The 27,515-nt window shown below is 51.9% G+C and overlaps 1 protein-coding gene across 3 annotated transcripts in view; it reads right to left on the bottom strand.

Annotated features, from left to right (window-relative positions):
• The window catches only part of STUM (stum, mechanosensory transduction mediator homolog), a 71,698-nt gene extending 51,079 nt beyond the window's left edge, over nucleotides 1-20,619 (bottom strand). For all 3 annotated transcript variants that reach the window (XR_007122942.1, XR_007122941.1, XM_047703833.1), the window contains exon 1: nucleotides 20,289-20,619. Coding sequence is in view for 1 of the 3 variants with exons in the window: in XM_047703833.1 (XP_047559789.1) it covers nucleotides 20,289-20,484 (196 nt within the window). In the remaining 2 variants the exon portion in view is untranslated. The remainder of the gene's footprint in view (nucleotides 1-20,288) is intronic.
• Nucleotides 20,620-27,515: the final 6,896 nt, after the last annotated feature.

Below are 27,515 nucleotides of genomic sequence, written 5' to 3' on the forward strand. Positions count from 1 at the left end.
TTTAGAACAAATCTGGCCACAGCTCCTCTCCCTGGAGGGCACCAGGCTTCCCCACCCCAAAACACATTCCCAGACAAGAATAGTATTTAACCAGAAAAAAAAAATTAAAACATGGGCAGAGGACCTGAACGGACATATCTCCAGAGAAGACACACGAGTGGCCAACAGGTACAGAGACATCACGAATCACCAGGGAAAAGAAAGCCAAAGCCTCAAGGAGCTCTCTCCTTACACCTGTTGGAATGGCCATCATCAAAACCAGTGGAGACGACAGTTGCGGTGAGGACGTGGAGGAAGGGGACCCTTGTGCGCTGTCAGTGGGAATGCAGTCTGGTGCAGCTGCTCTGGGAAACAGCGCAGAGGGTCCTTAAAAAAGAGAATCACGGGGAACAAAATCACGGTCTCGGAGAGATACCTGCCCCCCCCCATTCCGTGCAGCCTCCTATAGCCAAGCTAAATGTCCGTCAACGGACGAACAAAGAATATGGCATGTGCACACAGTGCGATATTATTCTGCCTCAAAATCAGAATGAAACTCTACCGTTTGTGACATGAATGAAGCTTGAGGGTTTGAGGCTACATGACATAAGCCAGACACAGTAAGACACATGCTGTGTGATCTCACATGTGCGATCAAAAAAACGCCAAACTCAGTGACAAGAGCGAAATGTGGTTACTGGAGACTGCGCTGCAGGGGAGAGGGGAGAGACCAAAATCAATGCCTTTGGAGCCGGGAAAAGACATGTAACCCTCACTATGCTCCAGGGACTATTCCAAGCCGTTTCTACGTAACAACCCGTTTAATCTTCGGGAGTCCTGGGAGCCGGGTCCTGGGATTGCCCCCGTTTTGCAGATGAAGAAACTGAGACACAGAGAGCTTAAGTAACTTGCCCAAGGTCATGCAGCTCTCCCGTGGTAGAGTGGGATCCAGGAGGGATTCCCCCAGCAAAATAAATGAGTTCTATCCAGCAAGGGGTCACCAGGATTCAGGGAAGCACTGGGTCCTTGGCTTCCCATCATCAAATGTCCTTTGCGCTCAAGGACCCACAGGAGACCTCTCCCCGCCACGTTCCCTTCTCTGGGCAGCATGGTAGGGGGCTGTGCTTCTGCTCACTGTTTCCTCCCCAAGGATGACATCTTCCCTCTCCAGACGAGAGGAGCAGGGGCCGGTCCTGGCCTGTCCGCATCCTGGAGCATCACAGAGCAACTTGGATGGTTACGCCCTGAGGGCAAAACTCTCCCCCCACCCCCACCCCTGGACCCAACGAGGAGGGGGTGCCCACCGCCAGCCCCCCCGCCCCAGTCCTGGGATGCTGCATTCCCGCCACAGCAGGAGCCTTCCCTCTCCTCCTCACCACCCACCAGCCCTAGCCAGAGCCAAGCTGCCTGCGTTAAAAAAAAAAAAAAAAAAAAAACCTTTACATTAAATGTGTGTTACAGAAGAGGCTGGTGCAGCGCGGTGCTGAGCCCCACTCCGGCTGGGATGGTGAGCCACTTTCCGGCAGCGTGCCATGCCAAATTCCTGCGGGCAAGTTCAGGGCAAACAAAAACGCCTGGGGAGCCCGCTGTGCAGCACGTCCTCCCACCCAGCCCCATGAGCCACCTACACTCCACAGCGCAGGCGCCGGCTCACCTCCCAGAGTCCGCAGTAGGGCACAGCCTGGACCCCCCTGCCCCTCCGAGGGGGCCCCGCCCCGAGCCCCACTACTCCAGAGGCACAGAATGTCAGCCCACGCTCCGGGTTCACGTCTTCCTCCTCTTCACGAGACACGCTCAACAAACCCAAAGACGACAGCTGCCATGCGGCCACACTTCTCCAGACGGGCCAGTCCGCTGGCCTACTGTGTGTCGCGCAGCTGGTGCTCCGTGCCTTCCTGGAACACTTCCGAATGCGCCCTCGTTCAGTGCACATTCTGGGCATCCAGCTGACACGCGCACAGGCAACCTCTCCCGGACACCGCGGTTCAGCTTTCCAGAGATGGAAATGGGTACCCACCACGCCGGGAGTCTGGCACGTTCCCTTCTGGGTGGCCCTGTACGAATTTACGGTACTACCTAAATAAAAACAGTCAACACAATGGCTTTCTAGTAATTCATAATTCCTTATGATTCATGATTCCGTATGATTCAAACCCCTCGGCTCAGTCAGGCAGCGCCTGGCATCCAGTGCCCGGCCCGACACAGTGGAGTCCCTGTTCTGGCGTCTCAGGCAGACACACTTCCTCCTGCAATTCCTTTTTCTGGCCATTTCTCTCCCCAAACGTTCTTAGTTACTACAAATTTCTCTCTTATTTGTTCTGCTTCTCCCTTGATCTCTCTGTATATTCCATTCTCTGAGAAATAAAGTTTAATGTGAAACCTCTCCGTGAGCCACAGCAAATGTCTAGTCTTATTGATAAGAAGTTTGGTGCCACTCGGACCATCGAACTCTTCTTCTGATTACACCTGCTTTTTCTCAAATACTGGCCTTCTAGAGCACCAAACAACAATGCTTTCTTATTTGATGTCTTCTTGTCTTGTTTAAGAATTAAAATTTTTTTACATTTTCATTTCCCATTGTAAACCTTCAGCAATTTTAGCAGTATTGTGAATTAAAATAGAATTTTTTTTTTATGACTCTGGTTCAAAGGGAAAGAATCTCCAGGATCTCCACTACCCCTCGGGCAGCTCCAAGGTCGGGTACTCCAAGGCTTGGTGAGAGAGTGCAGGTAGCTCTGGCACGGGCTGGACCACTGATGGGCCACGCAGGTGCCCATGACCCACCACCTGGTGGCTGGCCCCCTTCTCCCCAGACCAGGCCCCCTCCCCCAGAAGCCTCAAGTGTCAGGTGTGGTGATTAGGGGTCTAGGTCTCTGCCGTGACGTGGATCCCTGAGATCAGACTTGCAGCATTTGAGGGAGGCAGCAATGGGATGCCTGCCAAATTCACCACCTACTTCCCCCCCCAACACTGCATATCAACCTCAGCCTTCAATGTGCAAAAAATCCCCACAAAAAAAAAAAAAATCATGTTTATGGAAATTACATCACCATGGCAACTGTAAAGGTCTCACAAGTATTTTTAAAATAGCAAATTAACAAAACCCACTTATAAAAAATCTGAAATCTGTTCCTCTATGAGCATTAGTGAACATACAGATTCTAACCAACACAAAACGTGTCTTGTGGCTTAAGGGCCAGAAGTCAGGAGAAAGGGCTCTCGACCCCGGATTTGCTGGGGACAGAGGGTTGAACCTGTGAAAACTAAGTTTTATTTTTCTAGTGAGAGCTCACACTTTGGATTTATTCTGGAAAATGACACCAAGCTCTCCGGGTGCAGAAAAAAGATGTGGGTAAGAGACCTGCGCTGCTGAAATACTAATTTTTTACTTTCTATTTTCACATCCCTGATATTATTACCTTCCCCACTCCGCAAGACTATTCCATTTTTAACTCATAGGTTTTTAGCCATTGCATAAGGTTCTGCCACTGTGATTTAGCCCAGCTGAGTCTCTATTATAAAACCTGCTTCTCAGAAGTCTGCACACAAGTCACACAGGAGGGGGAGAGAACCAGATTCAGAAGAACCCAACTCGAACCTCTCTGCTTTTGAAAAACGTAACTGGTGTGGCTTGCAGGGAGATGGTGCGCTCATTTTTGGTGTCTTTTGTGAAGACTTAACACGTAACAGGTGTGTTTTGAGGACTCTCCATAACGAGGAATCACTGGGGGCCTTAGCAACCCGAACACTGGGGTTTCTTTCTGTGCAAAGAGGAAGAGAAAGCAAACCACGCAATGAGGACTTCATTCTTTGCCAGGTCCCAGGCTCTGAAGGGGTGGGGTGGGGAGCGGAAGGGAAGCGGGGAGAGGGAGCGAGAAGCAAAATGCTAGGTCTTAGGGAGCTGGAAGTACGCTGGACAGAGGTGGTAATTGGCTTGCCGTGACTTCTGCTTATCTCAGGAAGGGAAAGAGGGGTAGTCGTGCCCGGTGCCAGCAGTAGCCAGATGGTCCCTCTTCCCAAGTGATCGTCATGCTGGAGACGGAGCCATGAGTATCACTGATGGATGGGGAGCGAGTTCCTCCAAGTGGATGTCTGCAGACCGTGGGGAAGGGGGCAGGTAGAGTGGGTGGTGGTCCAGAGGGAAAGGCAAGAGAAGGGGGGTGCCCAGGCCAAGGAGGCGAGAGCACTCCCAGGACGGCGAACGTTCCAGAGCCTGGCTTCCCTGTGAGGCGAGGTCAGCCTGGAGCTTCGCGAAACCAGCGCTGTGCCATGGATGACTGCGAGGCAAGAGCGTGAAAACGGTACGGGATGCATGGAAGAGGACCCCCGGCTGGGAGCCTGAGAAGTCACACGCAGCCCCGGCCCACAGCCCACCCGGGAACACGGTGTGTCATAAGCACGAGAGCCATTTGGAAGCTGGACGCCCACACTCCTCACCCTGCAGGAGGCTCTGGCTCCCTGTACTAGCTGTTCCAGAGCCTCTGGGAGGAAGACTGCACTAGAACCAACTTCTGTAGGAAAATGGAGCGTGGGGGACAGTCATGGTGCCAAGCTTGTGAGCTGGGATCCCCCAGGCCCATAAGAGGGGGTTGGTAACAATCAGCTCTGCACCCAGAGGGGTCCTGGCAGGAACTCGGCTTGAGCCAGGCTCTTAACAAATGGTCTGTTGCTTTGACAGAGGTCTGGGGGCGGGGGGCAGCACAGGGAGAGTGAAAGGCTCACTCCTCAGAGCCTGAAAGCATGACATCAGCCAGGGCCAGCTGGACAAGGGCCTGGAGCAGAACCTCCATTTACCTCCTGACTTAAAGGTATGGGGTGCCTACGGCCCTGGTCTTTGACTACCTCGGCAACAAAGAGGCAGGACTGGTAAGCACCCCTGCTTCACACAGGTACACACTGGGGCCCAGACAGGGACAGGAGCCCCATCAGCCCACGGCGGCCCATGTGGCAGAGCTGGAAGAGAAGCTGAGAGAGCGGCTCTCAGCCCAGCGAAGGCCACGTTCTCCCTCCGGTCTCATTATCAGTCGGCAGGTATGCTGGGACCCAGCTGTGCTCTCTGCACTGGACCAACAGTTGGGGAAGACACACAAAGTAGGTGTCATCTGAGAAACAAGACCAACCCACGGGATGAGCGGGAAAAGCGAAAATGAGAGCAGCAGGTAGACCAGATGATTCACTAGAACAGACACTTGGTTTCCAAGCACACTCCAGCCACTGTCCCCCAGTCGGGGTTAACAATCTTCAGACTCGTGTTAAGAATCACGACTGGTGCTGACGCTGATCCCCTGATGGCTGAGGGTGGGAGGTGGGGAACCGCAAGCAGAACATGAAATGATGGGATGGAAACAGCACTGGGGAGACCCAGGTGCTCACCGCTGTCTTCCCCTGGTCTGCCTTTGAGGACTGCTCTGGTCTCCAAGCATGCCTGAGAATCCATACAGGGAAATCGAGAGCACCCCTCCGCATCAGCTGCACAGGCCAGAGTGAGAGCTAGCAGGAAAGATAAAACACACAACAGTGGGCACGAGCGATCGGGTCCCCTGCCAAAGCCGTGGCTTTTCCCTGCTTTTCCTTCAGTTCACATCAATTCCCAAGCACTGAGGCCCCTCTTTTCAGGATGTATCAGACTTGGAGTCCAACCCCGGGCAGTGAGACCAGGACTGACTGAACCTGGCCTCACCCAACCTGCGAGCCTCGGTGCATCCTCCACGGGCCCCTTTCTGCTCTTAACCTCTAAGAACCCCAGTTCTGGGGGCCTAAGATGGTTATGGTTTTGGGTTTGTTTTTGTTTTTTTTTCACCTCTGAGTCAGGCCACAGAGTGATTTCTGGAAGGATTCCACTTGCATTTCAACCACAGGTCCCCCCAGAGCAGCCAAGGCCAGGGAAGGGCTCTCCCATGCTCTCCTGGCATGACGGCATGATGTGCTCGCTGGTGGTTGGTTTGAGGTTGGTTTCTTTGAGGTCCACAAATGATTCTCGGACTCCACAGGGAGAAGTCAAACAGGAATAACCAAGAAACAAGACTTCTCCAAAAGAGATCTGTACCACTGGGATTACTCCAGCTCCGGCTGCAACCTTCGGATTCCTGGTCGACCCCAGAAGCAGGCTGCATGGGCGGTGGGTCTAGGTCCAGCCCATATTCCAATTTTGCCAACTGTCTCAACAATGTCTTTCTTGGGATTCTTTTTTCCTCCAGTATAGGAGCCAATCCAAGATTATGCTTTGCAATTTGGTTTTCAAGTTTGTGTAGTCTTCTTTAATCTTTTGTGACAATGATGCTTTTCAAGGATACCGGCTAGGTATTTTGTGGACTGCTCCTCAGTCTGGGCTCCTCTGGTTCCTCCCTCGTAGACTCGGGCCATGCACCTGGGTTGGGATGGTGTGTTCCTCCCAGGAGATCCCACGCGATGTCCATCTGTCCTACCTTGGAGATGCCAACCCTTTAACTGCTTCACTGGGGTTATCATTCACATCCCATAGCATTTACCCATTTAATAATTCGGTGTGCAACCAAGAACAACCAGTTTCCGGACACTGTCGCCACCCCAGAAGAACCTCCCTAGACATTAGCAGTCCCTCCCATGTGCTCCCAGCCACACTCCTCGGCCAAGCTGCCCTCCACCTCTGTCCATATAAATGCTGATGTACAGTGCGGGGTCTTTCACGACCGGCTTCCTTCCTCTGGTGTAATGTTTTCAAGGTCCAGGCCATGTTATTCTGTTCACTCAGTCAGGATGCTGCGTGATTTTTTCCCTTTGCAAGTCACAAACCTTCTATAGAGGCACTTTAAGACCACGCAAATACCCTGCTCCCTATCAGAATTTCCCCCAGATTTAATTTGATGGCTATCACGCGAACCAGTCTTGATCAAAACGGTTTACTGGGATTGACCATCTCCACGGTCCCTGCCCCCCACAACTTCTCAACCATTAGCTACACCACTTGAAGGGATGGGCAGTGGCCCCGCTCTTCTCAGCAAGCTCATGACTATCCCAGTGAATTCCCCACAGAGCAGGTGCTGTGTCCCAGCGAGGAGGCAGCCAACATCCTCTGCCCCACGTCCCTCCCAGGAGTGGCTGGGACACCAAGAACTCCTCAGAGACAGCCCCCACCATCCCAGCTACAGTCCTGAGAACCCTGCCCCCCACTTCCCTCTGAGCTGGGAAGGCTGAAGAGTGACACAAAAGCCTGCATCCCTTGGGTTTGGGTTCACTAGGTTCAAGGAACAAGGACTCCACCTCTACAACCAGAAATCACCAAGTATTTAGCTTGGTTTGCATGCAACGGGGGTGCTAGGCGCCCGGCGAGGCAGAGGGTAGGTCACACACGGCCCCGACCCTCAAGGAAACGGTTCATTTAAGACTAAGACAACAGAGGGCCGCCGGCCGGCTCAGTCAGAGGAGCGCGCGACTCTTGATCTCGGGGTTGTGAGTTCGAGCTCCACGGGCGGTGTAGAGAGGACTTCAATAAATAAAACTTAAAATATACATATTTATAAAAGATTAAAACAACAGAAGAACCAGAATTTCCGGGGAGCAAAGGGAACGTCCTGAGTGGTCCGACAGTCCTGGAAGGGGGAGCTCACCTCACAGAGGGGTCAGGAGGCCATCTGTGGTGGGCTTGACGGCCAGGCAGGTGCTACCCCCGATGGGGGGAGGCAATCCCAGGCACAGGGGCACCGTGGACTAAAGAAACCAGTGGGGGAGAGCAGGGAAAGCTCCCTGGGTCCCGAAGGCCTGGCGTGGAGTAGGAACTGGGCCTGTGGATGGCGGGGAGCTGCCGAAGGCTTCACAGCAGAGCAAGTAGTCAGAGCTGAGATGAGAGTAAAGCTGTCATCTGGGGGCACAGACCCTGTTGGCCCAGAAACGTTGAGCCCCGGCCGCACTGACTGCCCTGTGACCCAGGAGGGCCCGCATCCGTCGCATGGCTCCTGCAGCCACGTCCGAGGGGGACACATGTCACACGCACAGGCCCGGCCAGAGCCGGCCTGTCCACATGGGGAGGGTGTCTCTGCACCTGGGAAAGCCCCCAGGGTTTGGCTTTTGTGCTGGTGCCTCGCTGTCCATCTTCCTTCCTGGCTTCCAGATGCTTCTCACTCTCAGGAGCCTCCAGGCGGCCTGCATGCGTGTGCCCAGCCCACCCAGGCACAGGCTCCTGCACCCCTGCCCCCAGGCAGCAAGGCCAGAAGCTTCCTTGAAGGCACCTGTACTCACGTGTTCTTGTCACATCACACGTCCCAGGATTTGCAAGAAGGTAGTCAGGAGTAAGACTGGAGGATGGGGCCAGGGAGGTACAAAGGACTGTCAAAGGGCCAAAAACCACAGAACGGGACACTGAAAGAGTGACTGTTCCAGTGTGTGCAGGGGGCCCCAGAAGACACAGTGAGCTGGGCGCCAGTGCTCCCCAGTAAAGCAAGGGTCACCATAAAGCAAGTCACTTGTACCGCTCGGCTTCCGGGACACACGTGAGTCCTGTTCACACCAGACGGCGATGGCGGCCTACTGGTTGTGCGACGGCAGTGATGGGAAGGGCTGACGGGTCTCCAGCCCACAGTCCCTCCTCTGATCGCTGCAAGGCCCACACACACATTTAATTCAACAAGTGGTAATTACGGCAAATAGGCACACACCGCAATTGGCATGGAGGTGGCAGGAGGGCCCTCTTGGGGAAATTGCAGGGACTGGAGCCTCCCTGAAGCTGCCTGGCCCCAGGAGAGCTGGGCCATTTCCTTTGCAGAGTCTTGGGACAGGCTGTTCTCCACAAACACCACATTATTCCTGGCATAGGAGCTGGGCTTCCCAGTCAACAATGACCAAAGCCCATGGGGTGCTCGGCTCCCTAAGAGCGCCCCAGCCAGGCCTGCCCCACAGTCCAGCTTCCAGAACAGTCCTGGTCTCGTGTCAGCCCCTCGTGCCAAGAAAACAGCCTCTCCAATGAATTTCAAAAAATGCCCAGTATATCCTTATGTTCTGCCATTTGAGTAAGAAAATATGGTCCCCACACCCACCTTAGCGTCCCCTTAGAAACTCCGTTCCTGGTAAGCTCGGTTCAGCCTGGGGCACGGAGGCCCCGCACCCCGTTCTCCCGGAAAGCTCCCACACTGTAGGCCCAACGCACAGGCCTGGCACCAGTGGTGGGGTCTCAAGGATCTGGGCCACTCGGAAGGTAAAGGTAAAGCCTGGGAGGGCATTTGTGTGTGCGACACACCTGCACACACACGCACGCACACACACACACACACACACACACACACTCCTCACCGGTCCCTGCTCGCATCGCCTCTAGACCAACAGTGAGGTGGGCTTCAGGCCCTGGGTTTGGGGGGCACCCCCAGCGTGTCGGACGTGTGAGCCAGGTCTCGGCTCTGAGGGACCAGGAAGTGCTTCCGGGGGTCCTACCCACCCTACGGCAGGGGGCACTGAGAGAACACCCCCAGAAACGACCTTGGGAACAAAGAACATTCGGTCAATGCTAACTAGTGGTTAAGAGAACACAATGACCTTGTGAGGTGGCCAAGTAAGAGTCCTGAGCTCCAGTCCGAGACGCGGAGGCTCAGAGAGGTAAGGGGACCTGCTCAGAGTTCTGTGCTCTTGAGAACCAGAGCCAACTCGGAGACTGCCCCCAGCTTCCATGACACTTGGGGCTCCGGGAATCAGGACCCACCGCTGGAAATGTTACTCCATTCCCTGCCGTCCAGGTCGTTCTGTCCAGCCCATTGCTCACTTCCCAGCCAACCAGTTCTGGTGGAAAGCATTCCTTCACCACTGTGACCACATGAGGGGGGCCCTTCCTCCATATTCACACACCCATTTACTACAGCGCACCGCGTCAGCCGGTCAGCCCTGTCAGAGGCGCTCGGAAGTCACTCTCCTTGGCTCACCGCTCGGTGACACTCACTGGAAACGCAGACTTCCCTAGTAGCACCCACTGGCTGACCACTTCCAGCAGCTTGGTCCCTTGCAACATCTCAGAGCAAACAGGGATGCTGCTGTTGTTACTAAACATGACCTGGTCAGCCCTGGCCCAAGCCTCGGCAGGACACATCCCACGGAAGACGCACGGAGCAGGTGTCACTCAGCTTCTGAGAGTGGCGATGTGCTGACCCCGTTGCCACCCCTGACACAGTGCCCCGTGGACACTGATTATTAATGATCCTGCGGGGACCCCACTGCCTCGGGCATCTCCCAGCACGTCACCGTTGTGAAAACACGTCCGTACTTGCGTTAGACCATCAGAGCCCTACGGGAAGGAGGTTCACTCGAGACAATGCTGGTTACACTTTTCTGATTACAAAAGTAATACGTTTTGTGTTTGTTTTAGAAAATTTGGGAAATGTGTAAAAGTATAAAGAAGAAAATAGTCCCCAGGCACTCCCCACCTGTAAACATCCCAGGGTCACCTGGATTTATCTACCCGTCTGTCTTCTATCTTGTACATGCTTGATTTTAAGATTGCACTGATCAGGGGTGCCTGGGTGGCTCAGTGGGTTAAGCTCTGCCTTCAGCCCAGGTCATAATCTCAGGGTCCTGGGATCAAGCCCCACACCTGGGCTCTCTGCTCATCAGGGAGCCTGCTTCCCCTGCCCCACTCTCTGCCTGCCTCTCTGCCTACTTGTGATCTCTCTCTCTGTCAAATAAATAAATAAAATCTTTATTAAAATAACAATAATAATTTTAAAATAAATTTTTAAAAAGATTGCACTGATCAGGAAACACACCATGAATTGAGCAACAACTTTTTAGGGAAGAAAGTAAAAAAAGAAAGAAACCATTTCTCTTGATAGCAGTCTCACGTTCAGAAACATCCACATCTGGGGGAAAGAGGTGCCTTAGGATCCAGGAAATGCAAAAGATGTGAAATCCTACAGACCACACAATTTCAAACTATGTTTTTCTCATTTCCTCCTACAGCTTGCTGTTCCTCATCAGAAAGTCTTTGTAAACACCATTTCAATGGGTAAATAATATTCTACCATCCTTCTACTGTTGTCATCTGGGTTTGTTTGTAATACCAATTTTATAGTCATCTCTACACCTCACGTGGGGCTCGAACTCATGACCCCGAGATGGAGAGTCACCCAATCCGCCCACTGAGCCAGCCAGGCACCCAGGTTTGTTTATAATTTTCAATGTTATAAATAAGGCTTCATGGCATATCTTTATGCCTAACTTTCTGTGCCTGTTTTTGATTGTTTTCTTAGGGTGAGTTCCTGCAAGTGGAATTACTGACTTAAAGGGTATGAACATTTGAAGACTCTTTTTTTTTTTTTAAAGATTTTATTTATTTATTTGGCAGAGAGAGATCACAAGTAAGCAGAGAGGCAGGCAGAGAGAGAGAGAGGAGGAAGCAGCCTCCCTGCAGAGCAGAGAGCCTGATGCGGGGCTCGATCCCAGGACTCTGAGATCATGACCTGAGCCGAAGGCAGAGGCTCAACCCCCTAAGCCACCCAGGAGCCCCCGAAGACTCTTGATACGTAAAGTATCAAGCCAAACTGGTTTCCGGAAAAGATGTCCCAATTTACATTCCTATCAGTGACACATAAAAGCCCCTTCTCTTTCCGTGGCATTGATTCTTATCCCAGCCCTCCCCCCACAAAAAAGCAAGTAATACACAGTTTTTAAAAAATCAAATAGGGGAAAAAGGGCTTTTAGGGGAAAGCAACAGTTCCCTATACTCAGAGCTCTCCCTGCCGAGTCCAGCTTTCCCGAAGGCAAGCACTTCTATTTATGGAACCCCCGTCATGAATGAGGCTCTGTTCTAGGGTGCAGAGATACAGCAATGAACAGAACAAACCCAAACCAGCCAAACAAACAAAAAACAGACAATAGAGAAAATTAGTTAAATATACACTATGTTTGACAGCAACAGTGCTCTCGAGGAAAAGGAAGTAGGGAAAGGTAGGGCGTGTGGGGCGGAGGGGGAGTGGGGAGGAAGGGGAGAGCTGCCGTCTTAAGTAAGATCATCTAGGAAGGTGTCTGGGCTGAACTGTGTCCCCTCAAAGCCCACAGATTGAAATCCTCACCCCCAGCTCTTAAGACTGTGACTGTATTTGGAGATAAGATCTTTTTTTTTTTTTAAGATTCTTTTATTTATTTGGGTGGGGAGGGCAGAGGGAGAGAAGCTCAAGCAGACTCCCTCCTGAGCAGGGAGCCCAACATGGGGCATGATTCCATGACCCCAAGATCATGACCTGAGCCGAAGAAACCAAGAGTCAGATACTCAACCAGCTGAGTCTCTGGGTGCCCCTGGAGATTAGACCTTTAAAGAGGTGATTAAGTTAAAATGAGGTCTTTGGGTGGACCCTAACCCAGGACGACTTGTATCCTTAAAAGAAGGGGAAATTAGGACACAGATACGTGCATGCACAGAGCAAAGACAGGGAGAGGACAGGGAGAACACAGCCATCTATGAGCCAGGCAGAGAGGCCTCAGGAGAAGCCAGCCCAGCCTACAGAAGCATGAAGATAAATTCCTGTTGCTTAAGCCACCCCATCTGCGGTGCACGTTAAGAGGAACCCAGCACCCACAAAACAGCTGTGTGGCCTTGAGGCCGCGGCACTGTAGCAGGTCCTGAATGTGTGAGCCACATAGATATCTGTGGGACAAGCCCGCCAGGCAGAAGGAACAGCAAACAGCACTGCTCTGAGGTGCGAAGGTGGCTCCTAAAATGGGGGCACCTGGGTGGTTCAATTGGTTAAGTGTCTGCCTTCAGCTTGGGTCATGATCCTGGGGTCCTGGGATCAAGTCCCACATCAGGATCCATGCTCGGTGGGGAGTCTGCTTCTTCCTCTCCCTCTGCCTCTCCCCACCTCTCGTGTGTGTTCTCTCTCTCTGCTCTCTCTTTCTTCCTTAAGTAAACAAATAAAAACTTAAAAAATAAACAAATAAAATAAAATATCTGAGGAATGGCAAAGAGGCCAGTGGGGCTGGAACAGAGTGAGCAAGAGGGAGAGCAGTGGGAGGTGAATCCAAAGGACGGTGGACAGAGGACACTCTGGAGCTGCGGGCCCTGGTACGGGGCTGGTCCAAACTAAGACGTGCTGTAAGACTTTGAACACATGGTATGTAAAAAAGAAATATTAAACATGTCCTTAACAATTATGATTGACATGCACTGGATGATAAATTTATTGGGGATATTGAGTTAAATAAAATATACTAGGTAAAGTTAATTTCACCTGTTCCTTTTAGTGTTTTATGATATAGGTACCAGGAAATTTTAGATTATACCTGCGGCTCATGTTACCTTTCTTCGGGAAAGTTCTGGCCCCAGCCCTTGTGGGTTATGATAAAACCTTGAGCTTGGCTCTGGGTGATGTAGAGCGGAGCCGTTGGAGGGTTTCCAGCTCAAAAAAATGACCTGATCTGACTCACTCATGATTTCAAAGGATAGCCCTGGTGGCCATGTTGAAGTGAGACCACTAGGAACATCAATAAAGGTGAGCAGACCATGGCAACCATTCAGGAGAAGATGGGGCTTGGACCAGCAAGGCAGAAGCAGCATGGTAAGAAGTGGTCAGACACTGAATAGATTTTGAAAGCAGAGCCAAGAGCGTTTCCTGACAGATTGGGCGTGGGGTGTGAGAAAAAGAGGAGTCAAGGATGAGTCCGGGTTTATGCTTGAGCTCCTGGATGGATGCCATTTGCTGCAAGGGCGGGGGGAGGAGGGAGAAGCAGGTCTGGGGAAGAACAGGGGGAGCTTGGTTTAGGTAAATTAGTATCGGATGCCTTGTGGTTTCCAAGTGGAAGTGTGGGGAAGTCAGTTGGGTATAAGACTCCAGAGTCCAGGGGGAGGTCTGAGTTGGAGATCTGGCTTTGGGAGTGGTCATTCTAAAGATACAACTAAAAGCCAGGAGACACCATCAAAGGAGCCGGCGTAGGCGGGAAGAAGAGCAAGGTCAAAGAGAAGGCCAAGATCAAGAGCCTCAAGTGCCCCAGGGATCCCCAAGTTTGAAGGCTGCCAAGATGAGCAAGAGAGACGGAGAAGGAGCTGTGAGGTACAGAGTAAACCAAGAGAGGGAAGTGTTCCAGAAGCCAGAGGAAGAGTGTTTTCAAGGAGGGCGTGGGGACTGTGTCTGGCGCTACGGAGCAATCCAGGAGGATTGCTCCTCCAGGAGGAGGAGATAGAGACCTGGCCACGGGATTTAGCAACCCGGAGGAGCTTGGGATCCTGCAAAGTACAATTCAGGTGAGTGACGGAACAGGGATGCAGAACGACCACAATGGGTTCAAGAGAAAGCGAGCGGAGAGGGATTGGTGGCGCCAATCCAGGAACTCCTGCAGGGAACTGTACTGTAATGGGGAGCAGGGAAAGAGCAGTGGCGGGAGGGGGGTGGAAGATCAAAACAGGCTATTTTTAAAAGGGTGGGGGGACAATGTCAGCATGGACGTACACTGCTGGGACTGAACCAGTCGGTAAAGAAACAACGGCAATGTCAGAAAGAGTGGGAATTCTTCTGATGTTTTTCTAATCTCCGGAGTATACTTATATTGCTTTTTCATGTTTTATCAACATTAGGCATTGACTTTCTGCTATGGTATGTAAGATTAGCTGACTGACATCAGCCCTCAACTTCCCACTGCTCTTGTTCCAATATTATCCCAGTATATCATTGTCCCACTATTGTCCCACTGTCCCAACATAGCCCTATTTCGGTTCATCCACTGATCACCTTGGTACCCTTTATTTCTTGGTCTACCAACTACTGACAGCATCTCTTGACACCCCCCCCCAACTTTATACAGGGAGAGTAGTCACACCTCTCCCCTACCCTCTCTGCGTCAGTCAGCTTTGTAGGGTGCCCTAGGGTGGTAACGATGCCAGCTGCTGCAAGATCTTGGCAACTCACGCTTATTTCTTATTCCTATGATGTGCTGTGCCCTGTTTCTGATGCCCTTTTGATTCTGGGAAGCAGCCTGAAAAGCGGCCCCCCTCTGAGACCTGCCACTCTCGCGAGAGCACGAGAAGACCAATACGAGAACCTCACAAGGCCCCTTAAAGTGTTGGCCCGGTCATGGCCTATGTCACTGCCACTCACATCCGACTGGCCAGAGCAAGTCACGTGGCCAAGCCTGTTATCAGTGCGCAGGGAAGGAAGGATCCCCCTTCCCCAGGAAGCATGGCAAGCCACATAGCGTCAGGCGTGGATGTGCCATCCTCTTTTCAGGGAGGACAGTGAATAATAGAGAATAATAATCTATCACAATCCACCTGCCAACTTCTACGGGCTATAGTTTTCCTTTTATGTTGTCAAGATGGAAAAACTTTCCATCTTCTTTATAGCTATTATTAAGCAGTCTTCAGCGCCTTGTCTGTGGTTGCTTTTAAAAGCTGAAAACCACTGAGCAGCATTTATATTATTATGACTACGCAAATATTCTTTGCTGCGGAGTCAAAGAGGTGCTAAGAGCCCATACTGTGCACCACAGTTCCAATAACACAGACTCTATGCGCCTCAAAGAGCCTTTTTTATATTCCATCATTTGCTCCATATCAGGCCACATTTTGATCTGCTTCATATTTGAGCTATACCTTCCCTGAAAAATTTTTGGTCTCCCTGAAATCGCCCATTACCTCTCTTTTTTTATTGTTGGCGGAAGAAACATGTGTTTTCTACACCATATCCCCAATACCTTCCAAATCCTTTCTCATTCCATTTATTGTTTGGAATACTTTTATTCTTCTTTTTTGAAGTCTGTTGACCTTCTGATCTAATTGGGCATTTTGCTTCATTTTTGGATTTTAATGCTTTTCCAGAGCCTTTTGTCTTTATGTTGTTACTAATTGCCTTCCTTTTTTTTTTTTTTTTTTAATCGAATGTTTAATTTCTGGCAGTCCCAATAATACTCTTAGCTCTATGGAATGTTCCCTTCTCACACCATTCTCAGAAAACTCTTTCTTGGGGCCTTCATCTTCCCACTCTAAAGAAGACTGACTGCTCTCAGGCCTGCTGAATGATTTTATCCTCGATTTTCAAGGCTGCCCTGAATCGGATTCCGTGTTTCCTGGATCTCGTATATTCTCTCTTGGTTTACTCTCTGGTTTTACTGAAATACATACTTAAATAACTTCCTTTAAAAGGTTGAATAGGATGTAAATTTCCTGGGTCCTTGCATGCTTGGGACCACCGCACTTACATATAAAATAAAGGCATTGGACCAGATATCTCCAATGGCTATTCCAGGAGTATAATTCTAGTCAATATTCATTCACATATACTATACTATATCAAGGAGAAATTTAAAATGGTTGCTGCTTTCAAGGAACGTACATTTACAGAGGCAAAAAATAAACTCTTGAAACAATTTTTTAAAAAAGTCAGCAATAGGGGCGCCTGGGTGGCTCAGTGGGTTAAGCCGCTGCCTTCGGCTCAGGTCATGATCTCAGGGTCCTGGGATCGAGTCCCACATCGGGGTCTCTGCTCAGCAAGAAGCCTGCTTCCCTCTCTCTCTCTCTCTCTGCCTTCCTCTCCGTCTACTTGTGATCTCTCTCTGTCAAATAAATAAATAAAAATCTTAAAAAAAAAAAAAGTCAGCAATAGATGCCACAAGATAGGGCAAAAATCATCAGCAGTTTGAGCCTCGGGGCTAGAGGAAAGACAGAAACTGAGCCATCCCATGATGCTTTTGCTACAGAAGCAAGACTTTAGTTGGGTGTCAAAGGGTAGGCAGTATATTAAAGATAGACTAAATATTTATGAATATCCAACAGTCAATTTATGGCTAACATTAGTCTGAAGGAATGGGTAATGGTTAAGGGAAGCTCTCCCCCCATCACTTCCCTGTTGCCATCTGAGTCACCAACATTTTCATTGCACCAAGTCAATCAATAAAGATAAAAATTTTAAGTATGAAAGTATAATTTTGTCTGTAACCCAACAGACAAACTTTCCATCCATTCTGGGGCATAACAATTAACTTTCATCACATATGTGAATAATTGTGTATAAGCTTATAAATGCCCTGTTTTTTGGACTGTGAAGCTACTGACCATGGTCTGTATCAGCAGTGGGTCACTGAGTGAGACGACGTGGAGGGCCACACTCTTGACCACCATCCGTGCTTTTTAAAGATTTGCTGATTTGTTTGAGAGAGAGTATATGTACACTGTGCGCACGGGCAGGGGGAGGGATAAAGGGAGAGGGAGAGAAAAGCCCATCTCAAGACCCTGAGATCATGACCTGAGCCGAGGAAACCAAGAGTTGAATGCTTAACCAACTGAGCCACCCAGGCACCCCTATTGTCATCCGTTTTTAAAATTTATTCTGTATTGTTCCAATGAGGAGTCAGAGTGACCACAAATCAGAAATCCCAGGAGAGGAAACATCCTCGACAGAGTGACAGCACTGTCACTTACATCGACAAGTCCCTAGGGATTGTAAGGACTGGGCTTCTCACGCTAGATGACCCTGAGACACTTGTCAGAGGAAACACATGACTGCCTCCAGCCACCCCCCACCCCACCCACTCTGTCCCATTTGATTTGCAGATGTGGAAAAGACTTGCAGAAGTGCAAGTTTCCAGAAAAAAGAACCGATCTTGGGGCCAAAGGTCTGACCCATTTTCGGCAAAGAGTGGGAGTAAAATGAGGATAGCAAGGGCTTGGGGCCCTGTGGCTGACTCCCTAGGCAGGGTCTCACCTCCTACAACACCTCTGGGAGGCTTTCTCTGGACCCCACGTCCTTCTAGGAAGAAGTAACTGTGCTCAAACACTCTGTTCTTGCTGTCTTGACAGCATTTATCAAATCCAAACAAAGTTTGCATCCATGTTCCCAATAGTCTCTGACACCTGGACTGACTGACTCATCCTCACGCCCCGGCGCTTGCTAGGTAGCGGTTGCTCTGTGCTGGTTGAATGAATGAGAGCACATGCATTGAAAAAAAGCTGCATTTCATCAAAGGGCAGAGCCTGACATCAATATTCAGTTTTCATGGGAGCTTCAGATAAGCCACAAGGACCTGGCAGAGCCTGGCAGAGGGGATCTAGGCCAAGGAGATGATTTCCAGGTACTGAGGCCACTCACACCGCTCATGGAGGACAAATAAAACAAAACAACAACAACAAAAAAGCCAACAGAACAAAACACACCTGCAAGTTTTGCGTGGCCTGCATTGTCACCCCGGGCTCCGCTGCAGAGAGATCCACAAAGACTCAAAGCCAAGGTCCTGGAGTGTGCCCAACACACCCAGTGGTGGGCGGCAGTGGTCAGCCCTGCAGAAGGGCCAGGGGCAAGAGGAACCCACCCTCCTGGGAGCACTGCCTCTTTGCCCAACCGCTAAGCTTTCTAGAATTTCATACTGTCCTCTCCACAGCCCAGAGTAACAGGCATACTTGACTTACAGATGAGAAACACCACCCAGGATCAGGAGCCCCTCCCCGGGAGTGCAGAAGCGAGGGGGGTGGGCCGAGCTGTGCGCCTGCCAACCAGACAATGACAAGCAAAACAAAAGGGGGGGGGGGATTCCTGGATTCGGTCCTTGAAAATTCAGAAAACTGTACACCCTTGGCTCACCTGTTTTATTACTTGTGCATTTGCTAATTTTCCCTTTATTTTCTTCAGGCTTCTCAGAAAGGTTTCCTAGAAAAATCCCATAGGATTCTGATCTAACCAAGGGAGGTGTGAAGAGGGAAGAAAGAGCTGGATATAACCAGAGGCAGGGGCATAACCCAGAGAGGGGAGAGCTGGGAAAGCCAGTACAGCGTGGAGGCCGGCAGCTAGTTGTTGCCTCCTGCATCCGTCTGCGGTGGGGAGGGATCCCCTCACCCAGCAGCTTGGGCCGACCCCTCCCAAACAGGAACGCAATGCATAATTCTGCAAAAGACCATACGAGGTGCCCTTTACTTGACTTTTTAAAAAAAGCAGAATGAAGACCCATCCCCGACCGTGATCTTCAGGTCCCCAGAGAGACTAGGCGGTGCGTTTGTACTCCAGCAGGTGGGAATTTCTGACGCAAAACTAACAACAGCTAGCTGTCCCCGCGGCGTCTAATTGTGGGGATAGCCGGCCTGGTGACACGGCCCCGGGGCGGGGGAGGGGGCGGAGGGGACAGGCTGCTGGACTCGCCGCCAGGGGGGAGGCACGGCTGTGCCGCCCACCTAACTTCCTGCTCAGACAGATCTGCAGGCCCGGCCCCCGCAGCCGCCCAGGGCACAAGCAGAAGCAAGCACCGAAGGGAAAGTGAACACGTCCCGCGTGGATGGGCGTGACCTTCGCTACCTCGGCCACGCACCGCCCCAGGGAGCCGGCTAAGCGCGAGGCCGTGAGAAAGGCCATAGTAAATCAGCAAACGGCTTCCAGCTGACCTCTGTTCTTGGGAACTTGGAGCCAGGCGCTGGCAACTGGCTGGCGCGGGGGCAGGCTCTCTCCTAGGGAGGGCACAGAGGTGGCTACCGCTCTAGTCCCGCACGCACTTGGGGTGCGGGGGGGGCCTCCCGGCAAGAACAGCGGGTGCCAAGCAAGCAAGCAAGCCAGCCGGGAGTTGGGGGAGGGCGCGCAGACAGAGATTTGGGGTTGGGTCAGGAGAGGGAGGGTCAGGGAAACCTCTCTGCAACCTTGAGCACCCCCTACCTCTGTAATGGGACTCTTTTAAAATTTGGGACACTGGGAGCAACAGGGCCCCCTCCGGGCAGCCAGAGTCCCACACAGAATTATATCGGCGCACTCCCCACTTTCTTGAGAACCGAAGGGAGCTATGGGGTCACCTCTGGCCGTGAGCGGTCCAAACCCACAGGCATTCAAACTGATGAGACCGTCCTCCTCCCCTGGGTGCTGGCGGACTCGCGGACACCCCGGAAGAAGGCGGAGGACACTCGCCCCCGCACGGTCCGCACCCCGCGAAGACAGGTGGGCTCGCGGGGTGTCTCCAAAGCCCGGCTGGTCCCCCTCTTCCCGAGCTCGGCGGACCTCTCTAATGCCCGGGAGCTCCACGCCGCCCCGCTCCCCTGGCTGGGCCCCCAGCCCCTCGAAGAAAGGGGCTCCCGGAAGGGCGCGCGAGGGGCAGGATTCCGGGGCGTCTGGAGCGGAGCCTCGCGGGGGCCGGGGGAGTCGCCCGTTGGCCCCGGGGTCCCCGGCAAAGTTCCGGCTTTTGGGGCCGCACCACCGCGCTCACAGGTGGGAGGAGGTGAAGGGCGGGTCAGGGAGCCCCGAGCGACGCCTCCCCCCGGGCGCCCACTCCGCAAGCCTTGGCCACCCGCGCGGGGGCGCTGGGAGCGCGAGCCGAGGCGCGCGCTGGCGCCACCCGAGGGCGTCCCCCGTGCCCTCCGCGCTGGGGCTCGGGGCGCAGGGGTCTCGAGCGCCGCCGCGTCTTACCCAATCCCGGCACGAAGGTGTTGAGGAAGAGGCAGATGACGGCCACCGGGAAGGGCATGTAGGGGATGGCGGCGCGCAGGGGGCCCTTCTTCTCGCGGACCTGCACCACCACCCCGCTGGACGAGGACGCGGCGCGGGGGTCCGCCGCCGCCACCGCCGCCGCCGCCGTCTCGGCGTCTTTGTGCGAGGGCTCCATGGCGGGGCGCGCACAGGGGCGGGTGGCGGCGGCTCCGCGCCGAGCTCAGGCGGCCAGCGTGCTCCGGCGCCGCGCGGCTCGCGGAGAACCCCGCACTCCCGCGTCGCCACGCGCCCGGCCCTCTGCCGCGCGCTGCGCCGCGCCCACACCCCGGCGCGGGGCGGAGGGGGCGGTGCGACACTCGGCGACAGCACCCCGACGCCCCTCCCCGCCAGGCCCCTTCCCCGCCCTTCTCCCCGCCTCCCCCCTAAAAATGCCACTTACCGATCCCGGCGGAGGCAGGAAAGTAGAAGAGGAACGCGGGGGCAGCTCGTGCGGTGCAGGTCCTGGGAGGGATGGACGCAGCTCGCCCCCGGGAACAGGTGAGCCGGGCGCGAGTCTCTGCCCGGGGCACCGCGAACCGGGCTGGTGTGCTCGGCGGGCCCTGTCGCGAAAGCCACACATCGCGGGGCGGAGGGATGCCAGGGGCGCACAGCGCCTGGTGCCTAGTAGGCCTTCGACTCGTTCCGATCTAAATGGATTTCGTTCTAGTCGAGAATAGAGCTGAAAGCAGGAGACGCGGCTTTTCAGACAGGGTCACGACTGGTTAAGATGGGACCGTCCCCTACAGACACACACACACACACACACACGCGCGCGCGCGCGCGAGCGGGCGCGGAAGGCGGTTAGAAATGCGGGATGTTGGGAACCAAGCCTTGAACTGTCCTGGAGGAAAACCTGGCCTTTTGTGTGCTCGACGTGGTGGTTCAAAAGCCAGCGGGGACACAGCGCCGTCTGGTGTTGACAATGTGACAGTTTGTAGAAGCGAGAGGGTTCACCCGCGGCTGGAGCCTCTGTACTGAATTAGGGTTTGGGGGGAATTTTTTTAAGTGGCCTCGGTGCCCAGCATTGGAGCTCAACGCAGGCTCCAACTAGGACCCTGAGGTCAAGACCTGAGCTGAGATCAGGAGTCCGAGGCTTATACAAATGAGTCACCCAGGCGCCCCTGAATTAGGGTTTTTGAATAATGCTGCCCTGACCTCTACACCTGGAAAAGTGATCGGTTGAAAGCAACCATCTCCTACCTTAGGGAGACGTTCTGTGAGTTGGAATTACCCAGATATTAAGCGAACAGTCTGGATGATCAGAAGAAGGCAAATCCATTTCCCTCTCCATTTCCCTCCTTCTCCAGGAGTAATAGTGATTGTAGGGGTCGGAGGAAGGCTGCTGAAAGACCACAGGTTGTTATGGGTCCCTGGATAAAATAATTTTAAAAGCAGACGCTCAGCAAGGGGTACTGAAGATACTCCAGAAACACACTCACTTGCACGCTCGTGTGTTGCATGTGCACACACAGTAACTAGCTCAGACCTGGCAGTCGGAGTGAACAAGACTGAAAATTTCAGTCCCGACTCCGCCACTCATTACCTATATGACTTAGAAGAGCTCACAACCTCTTCTGGGCTCAGATTGTAACATCAAAGCAGGAATTGATACATATTTAATGAAGGTCTAATACCGCTCTGATTCTAGGGAGAGTTAGGAAGGAATAAAACCCAGGCTCTTTCTTCAATGGTCTAATAGACCAACTGAGTCACAGTGATAGAGTCAGACAGTGACAGATGGCAAGGTGCTGAGCAAATGTGGGCCTGTCCATGGAGCTGCTGCCCACTGTGAGTGTAGCAACGGCTAGAGCCAGCTGCTTGCAGGAGACCTATTTTATTTTAAACAAATGCTTCCTGGACACCTGAGTGGCTCAAGTCAGTGAAGCATCTGCCTCAGGTCATGATCCTAGGGTCCTGAAATTGAGCCCCACATCCGACTCCTTGCTCATTGGGGAGCCTGCCTCTCCCTCTGCCTGTGCTCTCTCTTTTCTCTGACAAAAAATAAAATCTTCTAAAAAAAAATAAAATTAAAGAGGGGCACCTGGGTCTCAGCTGGTTGAGCAGCTGCCTTCAGCTCAGGTCATGATCCCGGGGTCCCAGGATCGAGCCACACATCGGGCTCCCTGCTTGGCAGGGAATCTGCTTCTCCCTCTGCCTGCTTCTCCCCATGCCTGTGTGCGCACGCGCTCTCTGTCTCATTCTATCTCAAATAAATAAATAAATAAATATCTTTTTTTTTTTTAATTTAAAAATAAAATAAAAAATAAACACTTCTTGATTGGAGCGCTCTCTGCCAGGCACTGTTCTAAGCACTTTACACATTTCCACTCACTGAATTCTTATCACAACTCTACGGAGTATCATGGATTCCCTATTCTGCGGATGAGGGATAAGCCTGGGAGCACTGAGGGGTTGAGTAGCTTGCACACGGTCATCTGCTTGTAAATGACACAGCCAGGATTGGAATGCAGGCAATCTGGCCCCAGAATCCATACAGATAGCTGTTATTTTATTCAGAAACCCAGGAAATAACCCATATTCTATGAATATTCTCTCGCAGATCACCTGAACTATTTTAGGGCCATGAGAACACTATTATTCCTGGGGGGAAAAAAGATTTCAAGGAAGAAAATGGATTTACATCTCCCAACTTGCTAGATGATTCACTTAATGGTCTAGATGTCAGAAAGACATCCAGGCAGCAGCAGCACATACAAAAGCATGAAGTCTAGGAAAGTAGGGAACATTCCAGGGATTGCCGTATGCCTGGGGCTCGGCTCAGGCGTGTGCGGGAGGGACAGGAGTTGGCTCTGGGGATGGGCAGGAACCTGGCGAGGAAGGGCAAAGGAATCTGGATTTCATCCCGGTGGCCATGGGGAACCCCTGGAACATTTCCAGGAAGGGTGTGGCGTGGCATGGGGGTTCCAAGGCACTATTACTCTATAACAAACTACCCCAGAATCTCGTGGTTTGACCCAACTTTTGGGTAACACTCACAAACCCAGTAGGTCAGGAAATGTCTGGAGGCTTAGCAGGGAAGACGCAGATGGTGGCGGTTAGAGCCACTGGGGCTGAGGGTTCATTTCCAAAGGGGCGCACAGGTCTGGTACTTGAGAGCTGGCTCAACCAGGCACATTCCCTAGACCTCTTTTTAGCAAGAAAAAATAACATTTTTGCTGAGATCTGCTTCCAGACTGCTCTCAGGTACTGTTTTAAGCACTTTACACATTTTTACTCATTTCGCTCCAAGAAATTTGTACACAGGGATGGCTCCTGCTGGCCAACACTGGCACTGTGGCATCGGCAGTAGAAGGATTTGGCTTGAAGCTCTGCATCTTTGAACAATATCTTGACCTCTCTCTGTCTCAGGCTCCAAAATCAGAAATATTACTGATCTCATTTGTCGATGTATAAGGATTAAACGAGAGAATGTGGAAGGTGCTCGATGAACAGCAGCTGGGTGAGGAGGTTTTTCATCCCAAGTGATAGAAAGCCAACACAGGGGCACCTCAGTGGCACAGTCAGTTGGGAATCCAACTCCTGGTTTCGGCTCATGGCCTGATCTCAGGGTCATGAGATCCAGCCCTGCATTGGGTTTTGCGCTCATGTTGGTGCTACAGTGAAGGAATTCTGCAGATGTCGGTGAGAGCCCCTTTGTGTTAGTCAGTGGGAGGTTGTCTGGGGTGGGCCTGGCTTCTTCAGCCAGAAGAGACACCCTGGACAGCTGCTGGGTCAACAAGCACTCTCCCTTCCCTCTGGATCTTCCTTTTCAGGGCAATGTGTGGACACATAGCTTTGACCTTGGCATGGGGTTCCAGCCTGGTTGTGATCTTCCTACCCTAAGTACCTGCCTTGTGGACCCCAGACTTGCTGAGCCAGCCCCTATAGTGAACAAATCCGTACCTCTGTCTATCTACCTGTCTGTCTGTCTATCATCTACATGATTCTGCTAGTTCTGCTTCTCTTCTCAACCCCAGCTGATACAATGGGCTCAAATTATGTCAAAGAGTCAACTAATCAACAAACACCTCTCTGTCTGACTCTTTCTGTGTCTCTCTCAAACTCTATCTCAGCAAGCCGGCCTCCGTGTGTAGCTTCATTCTGTTGACCGGTTCTCCCCGGGTGGGGAGGAAGACAGGCTCTGAACAGCCCAGACTCACATCTTCCCAAGTGAGCCCGGCAGAAGGACAAGGCTTTCTCTCCCAGGGTCCTCTTGGATTGGTCACTGTTGCCAGGGTACTGTGGCCGAGTACTCAGTTTGACCAGGTCTGTGATGAGGGGGATTCTGGAACTGATCGCCTCCGCCAGCCTCAAGGTTTAGGTGGAAATGCAGCCAGACAGGGGCATGGGGATGCGTGCTAGACAAAAGTCACCGCAATGTACTCTGAATGACAGTGAGTGAGCTTCTGGGTAACTAACCTTTCCAGTCACTGAGCTTGACCTACAGGAGCCACGTGTTTAGACTTCTTCCACGTGCTGGCCTCCACTGGTTGCCTTTCCCAGAAGTAACATACCCCTATGAAATCGTAAAGACAGAGCCCAGCCTGCTTGTCCCAAAATCTCACACCACTGCTACCCTGCTGGGTGATCTTGGTCAGAGCATGTCATCTCCCTGTGCCTCCATTTACCAGTCTGTGTAATGGGAATGGCCACAGCCAGCCTTCCTGCTCCAGAAGACCGGGAGTGTGGACTTAGACCACAAGTTAGAATAGGAGTGTTGTTTCCCTTCTCCTTCTGTGAACGGGACTTCTCACCCTCCTTCCCCAAACAATGGTCTGCCCTCCCCACTGCTCCCCAAGAGCCACAATGCTATAGTGTTTGCAGAGGAACATGATGAGGGAAAGAAAGTTTACAAGGCCAAGGTAAATAAGAGAAGTGACGGCATGGGTCCCCGTGCTCAATGTCCCAATGAGAGGCACACGAGCCAGAGCGCTCTCCTGGACTCAGAGTGGACTATGGGCATCCTTTTGTAAATTGAATACAGTAGGCCTGAGGGTAACGTGGGCAGCAGAACAATAATCAGACCAGGCTGTCTTGATTTGGACACCAGCTGCTTACAGAGGTATTTGGAAAGCTAGTGCTCTCAGGAAGTCACCCCTGCAGACACCGGTGATGGTGGCAGAGCTAACTAAGCACCCTGCAGGAAGCTGAGCTTGGTTGCGGCCCTGTCTATGGGGGAAAGACCCGGGACCCTGGCAAGCACCGGGCCCACTGGGAAACCATCCTGCCTCATGCCCCACCCAGGCTTTAAGCACGGAGGGAGGGGAGAGTCATCACCGCACTGAATTCAGTCTCAATGAACTGAGAAAAACAGTAGTTACCGGGAGCTCCTGCGGTGACAGGGAGGAGACCGCTGTCTGTTTAAGAGTCCCAGGACAGCCACTGCTGGGAGCTGGAGCTTTACCTGGCAAGTCCTGCTTCTTATGCAAACAGCTTCACATTGTTCTACAGTTGGTAAGGCTGCAGCTACAGACCAGTCCCCAAGAAAAACGTGAAACGCTGTCAAGAGAGAAAACAGGAGAGCCAACAAAAGCCTTCCCAATCTGAAAGCTCCTGAAATCGGGCAGATTGACATTATCTAAAGAACCCAGGACTCCCAGAGCCCCGCACGCAGTAGCATCAGCCAAATTCCCCACCTCATCGGGAGGCGAGGAGGGCTGCCCTAGCAGCCTTCTCCCTGCACAGGGCAGTACCAGCTTGCGCGCCACAGGGCTTGTCCCCGGAGGGAACCAGGCAGCCAGGAGCACACCTGGAACATGTAGTAGCCAGCAGCCCTAGTAGGTCATAGTAATAATATATCATCGTCATATTATTAGTAATATATAATAGTATATAGTAATAGTGTATAGTATAGAATATAGTATAGAATAGCATATAATAGTAGTATATAGTCATAGCAGCAGCCGTAGTAGGTAGTAGTAGTAATATATCATAGTAGTAGTAATAATATATAGTATAGAATAGCGTATAGTAGTAGAATGTAGGAGTGCTGGTGGTATGCAGTAGTAGCAGCAGCCATAGTAGCCATAGTAATAATATGCCGTCATCATAGTAGTATATAACAATAAAGTAGTAGTAGTATTGGTATATAGTAACAGCGGCACAGTAGTAGCTAGTAGTAGGAATATGTAGTAGTAGCAAGAGTATAGAATAGTAGATAGTAGAGTATGTGCTAGTAGTAGGTAGTAATAGCAACAGCAGTAGTAGGTAGCAGCCGTAGTAATAGTACATAGTATCTAGTAGTATGTAGTAGTAGCGTGTGGTAGTAGTAGTGCTGGTATGTAGCAGTAGCAGCAACAGTAGTAGTATGTAGTGGTATATGGTATATCATAGCATGTAGTAGTATGTAATACTAGCATGTGGCGGTAGAATGTCATAGTGGTAGTATGTGGTAGCATTGTGTAGGAGTGATGTGTAGTGATATGCAGTAGTACTAGGTAGGAGCTACTGATACTACTAGTAGTAGCATGTAGCAATAGTATGTGGCAGTAGTAATATATAGTAGCAGTGTGTGGTAGTATATAATAGTAACATGTTGTGGTAGTAGGTAGTAGTCATCCTATGCAGTGGTACTAGTACTATGTAGTACCATGTAGCAGTCACAGCATCTAATACTACTGGTAGTGCAGTGCAGTAGCACGTAGTAGTCATACTGTGTAACACTACTAGTGGTATGAAGTAGTCGCGTACTGCTCAGTACAGTAGCCCTTAGCCCCCTGTGTCAAAGTAAAGTTAAATTAATGAAAGTTCGGTAAACTTACCATTTGGGTCCCCAGCTGCGCTGGCCACATTCTAAGGGCTCTGTGGCCACGATGCAGCCTCAGACTTGCCTCCTGAGAGGTTGGTTTCTTTCTCTAGTCCGTCAAATCTCAGGTCAGTGAGGTAGCTCGGGTCCCCCAAGTCACCAGGACCGGCGAGACTCGCATGGTGCCCACTGAGTCGGGGGGCCGGGTTCCTTCCATCTTGACACTCTGTCATTCCTGGGATGTCCTCTTATCTGTGGGGCCCAGAAAGAGTGCACTCTCTCCTTTGGAAGGTGCCCCCAGGCTGTGCACCCACCTCCTCCCCTGGTGTCCACTGGGCAGAAACTGTCACAGGGCCTCGTCCAATGCCGAGGGGGGGCTGGGAACCTTTATCCTGGTGGGAAATGGTGAGCCCGCCACTGTG

This window comes from Lutra lutra, chromosome 15, assembly GCF_902655055.1.
Source record: "Lutra lutra chromosome 15, mLutLut1.2, whole genome shotgun sequence".
Classification (NCBI taxonomy): domain Eukaryota; kingdom Metazoa; phylum Chordata; class Mammalia; order Carnivora; family Mustelidae; genus Lutra; species Lutra lutra.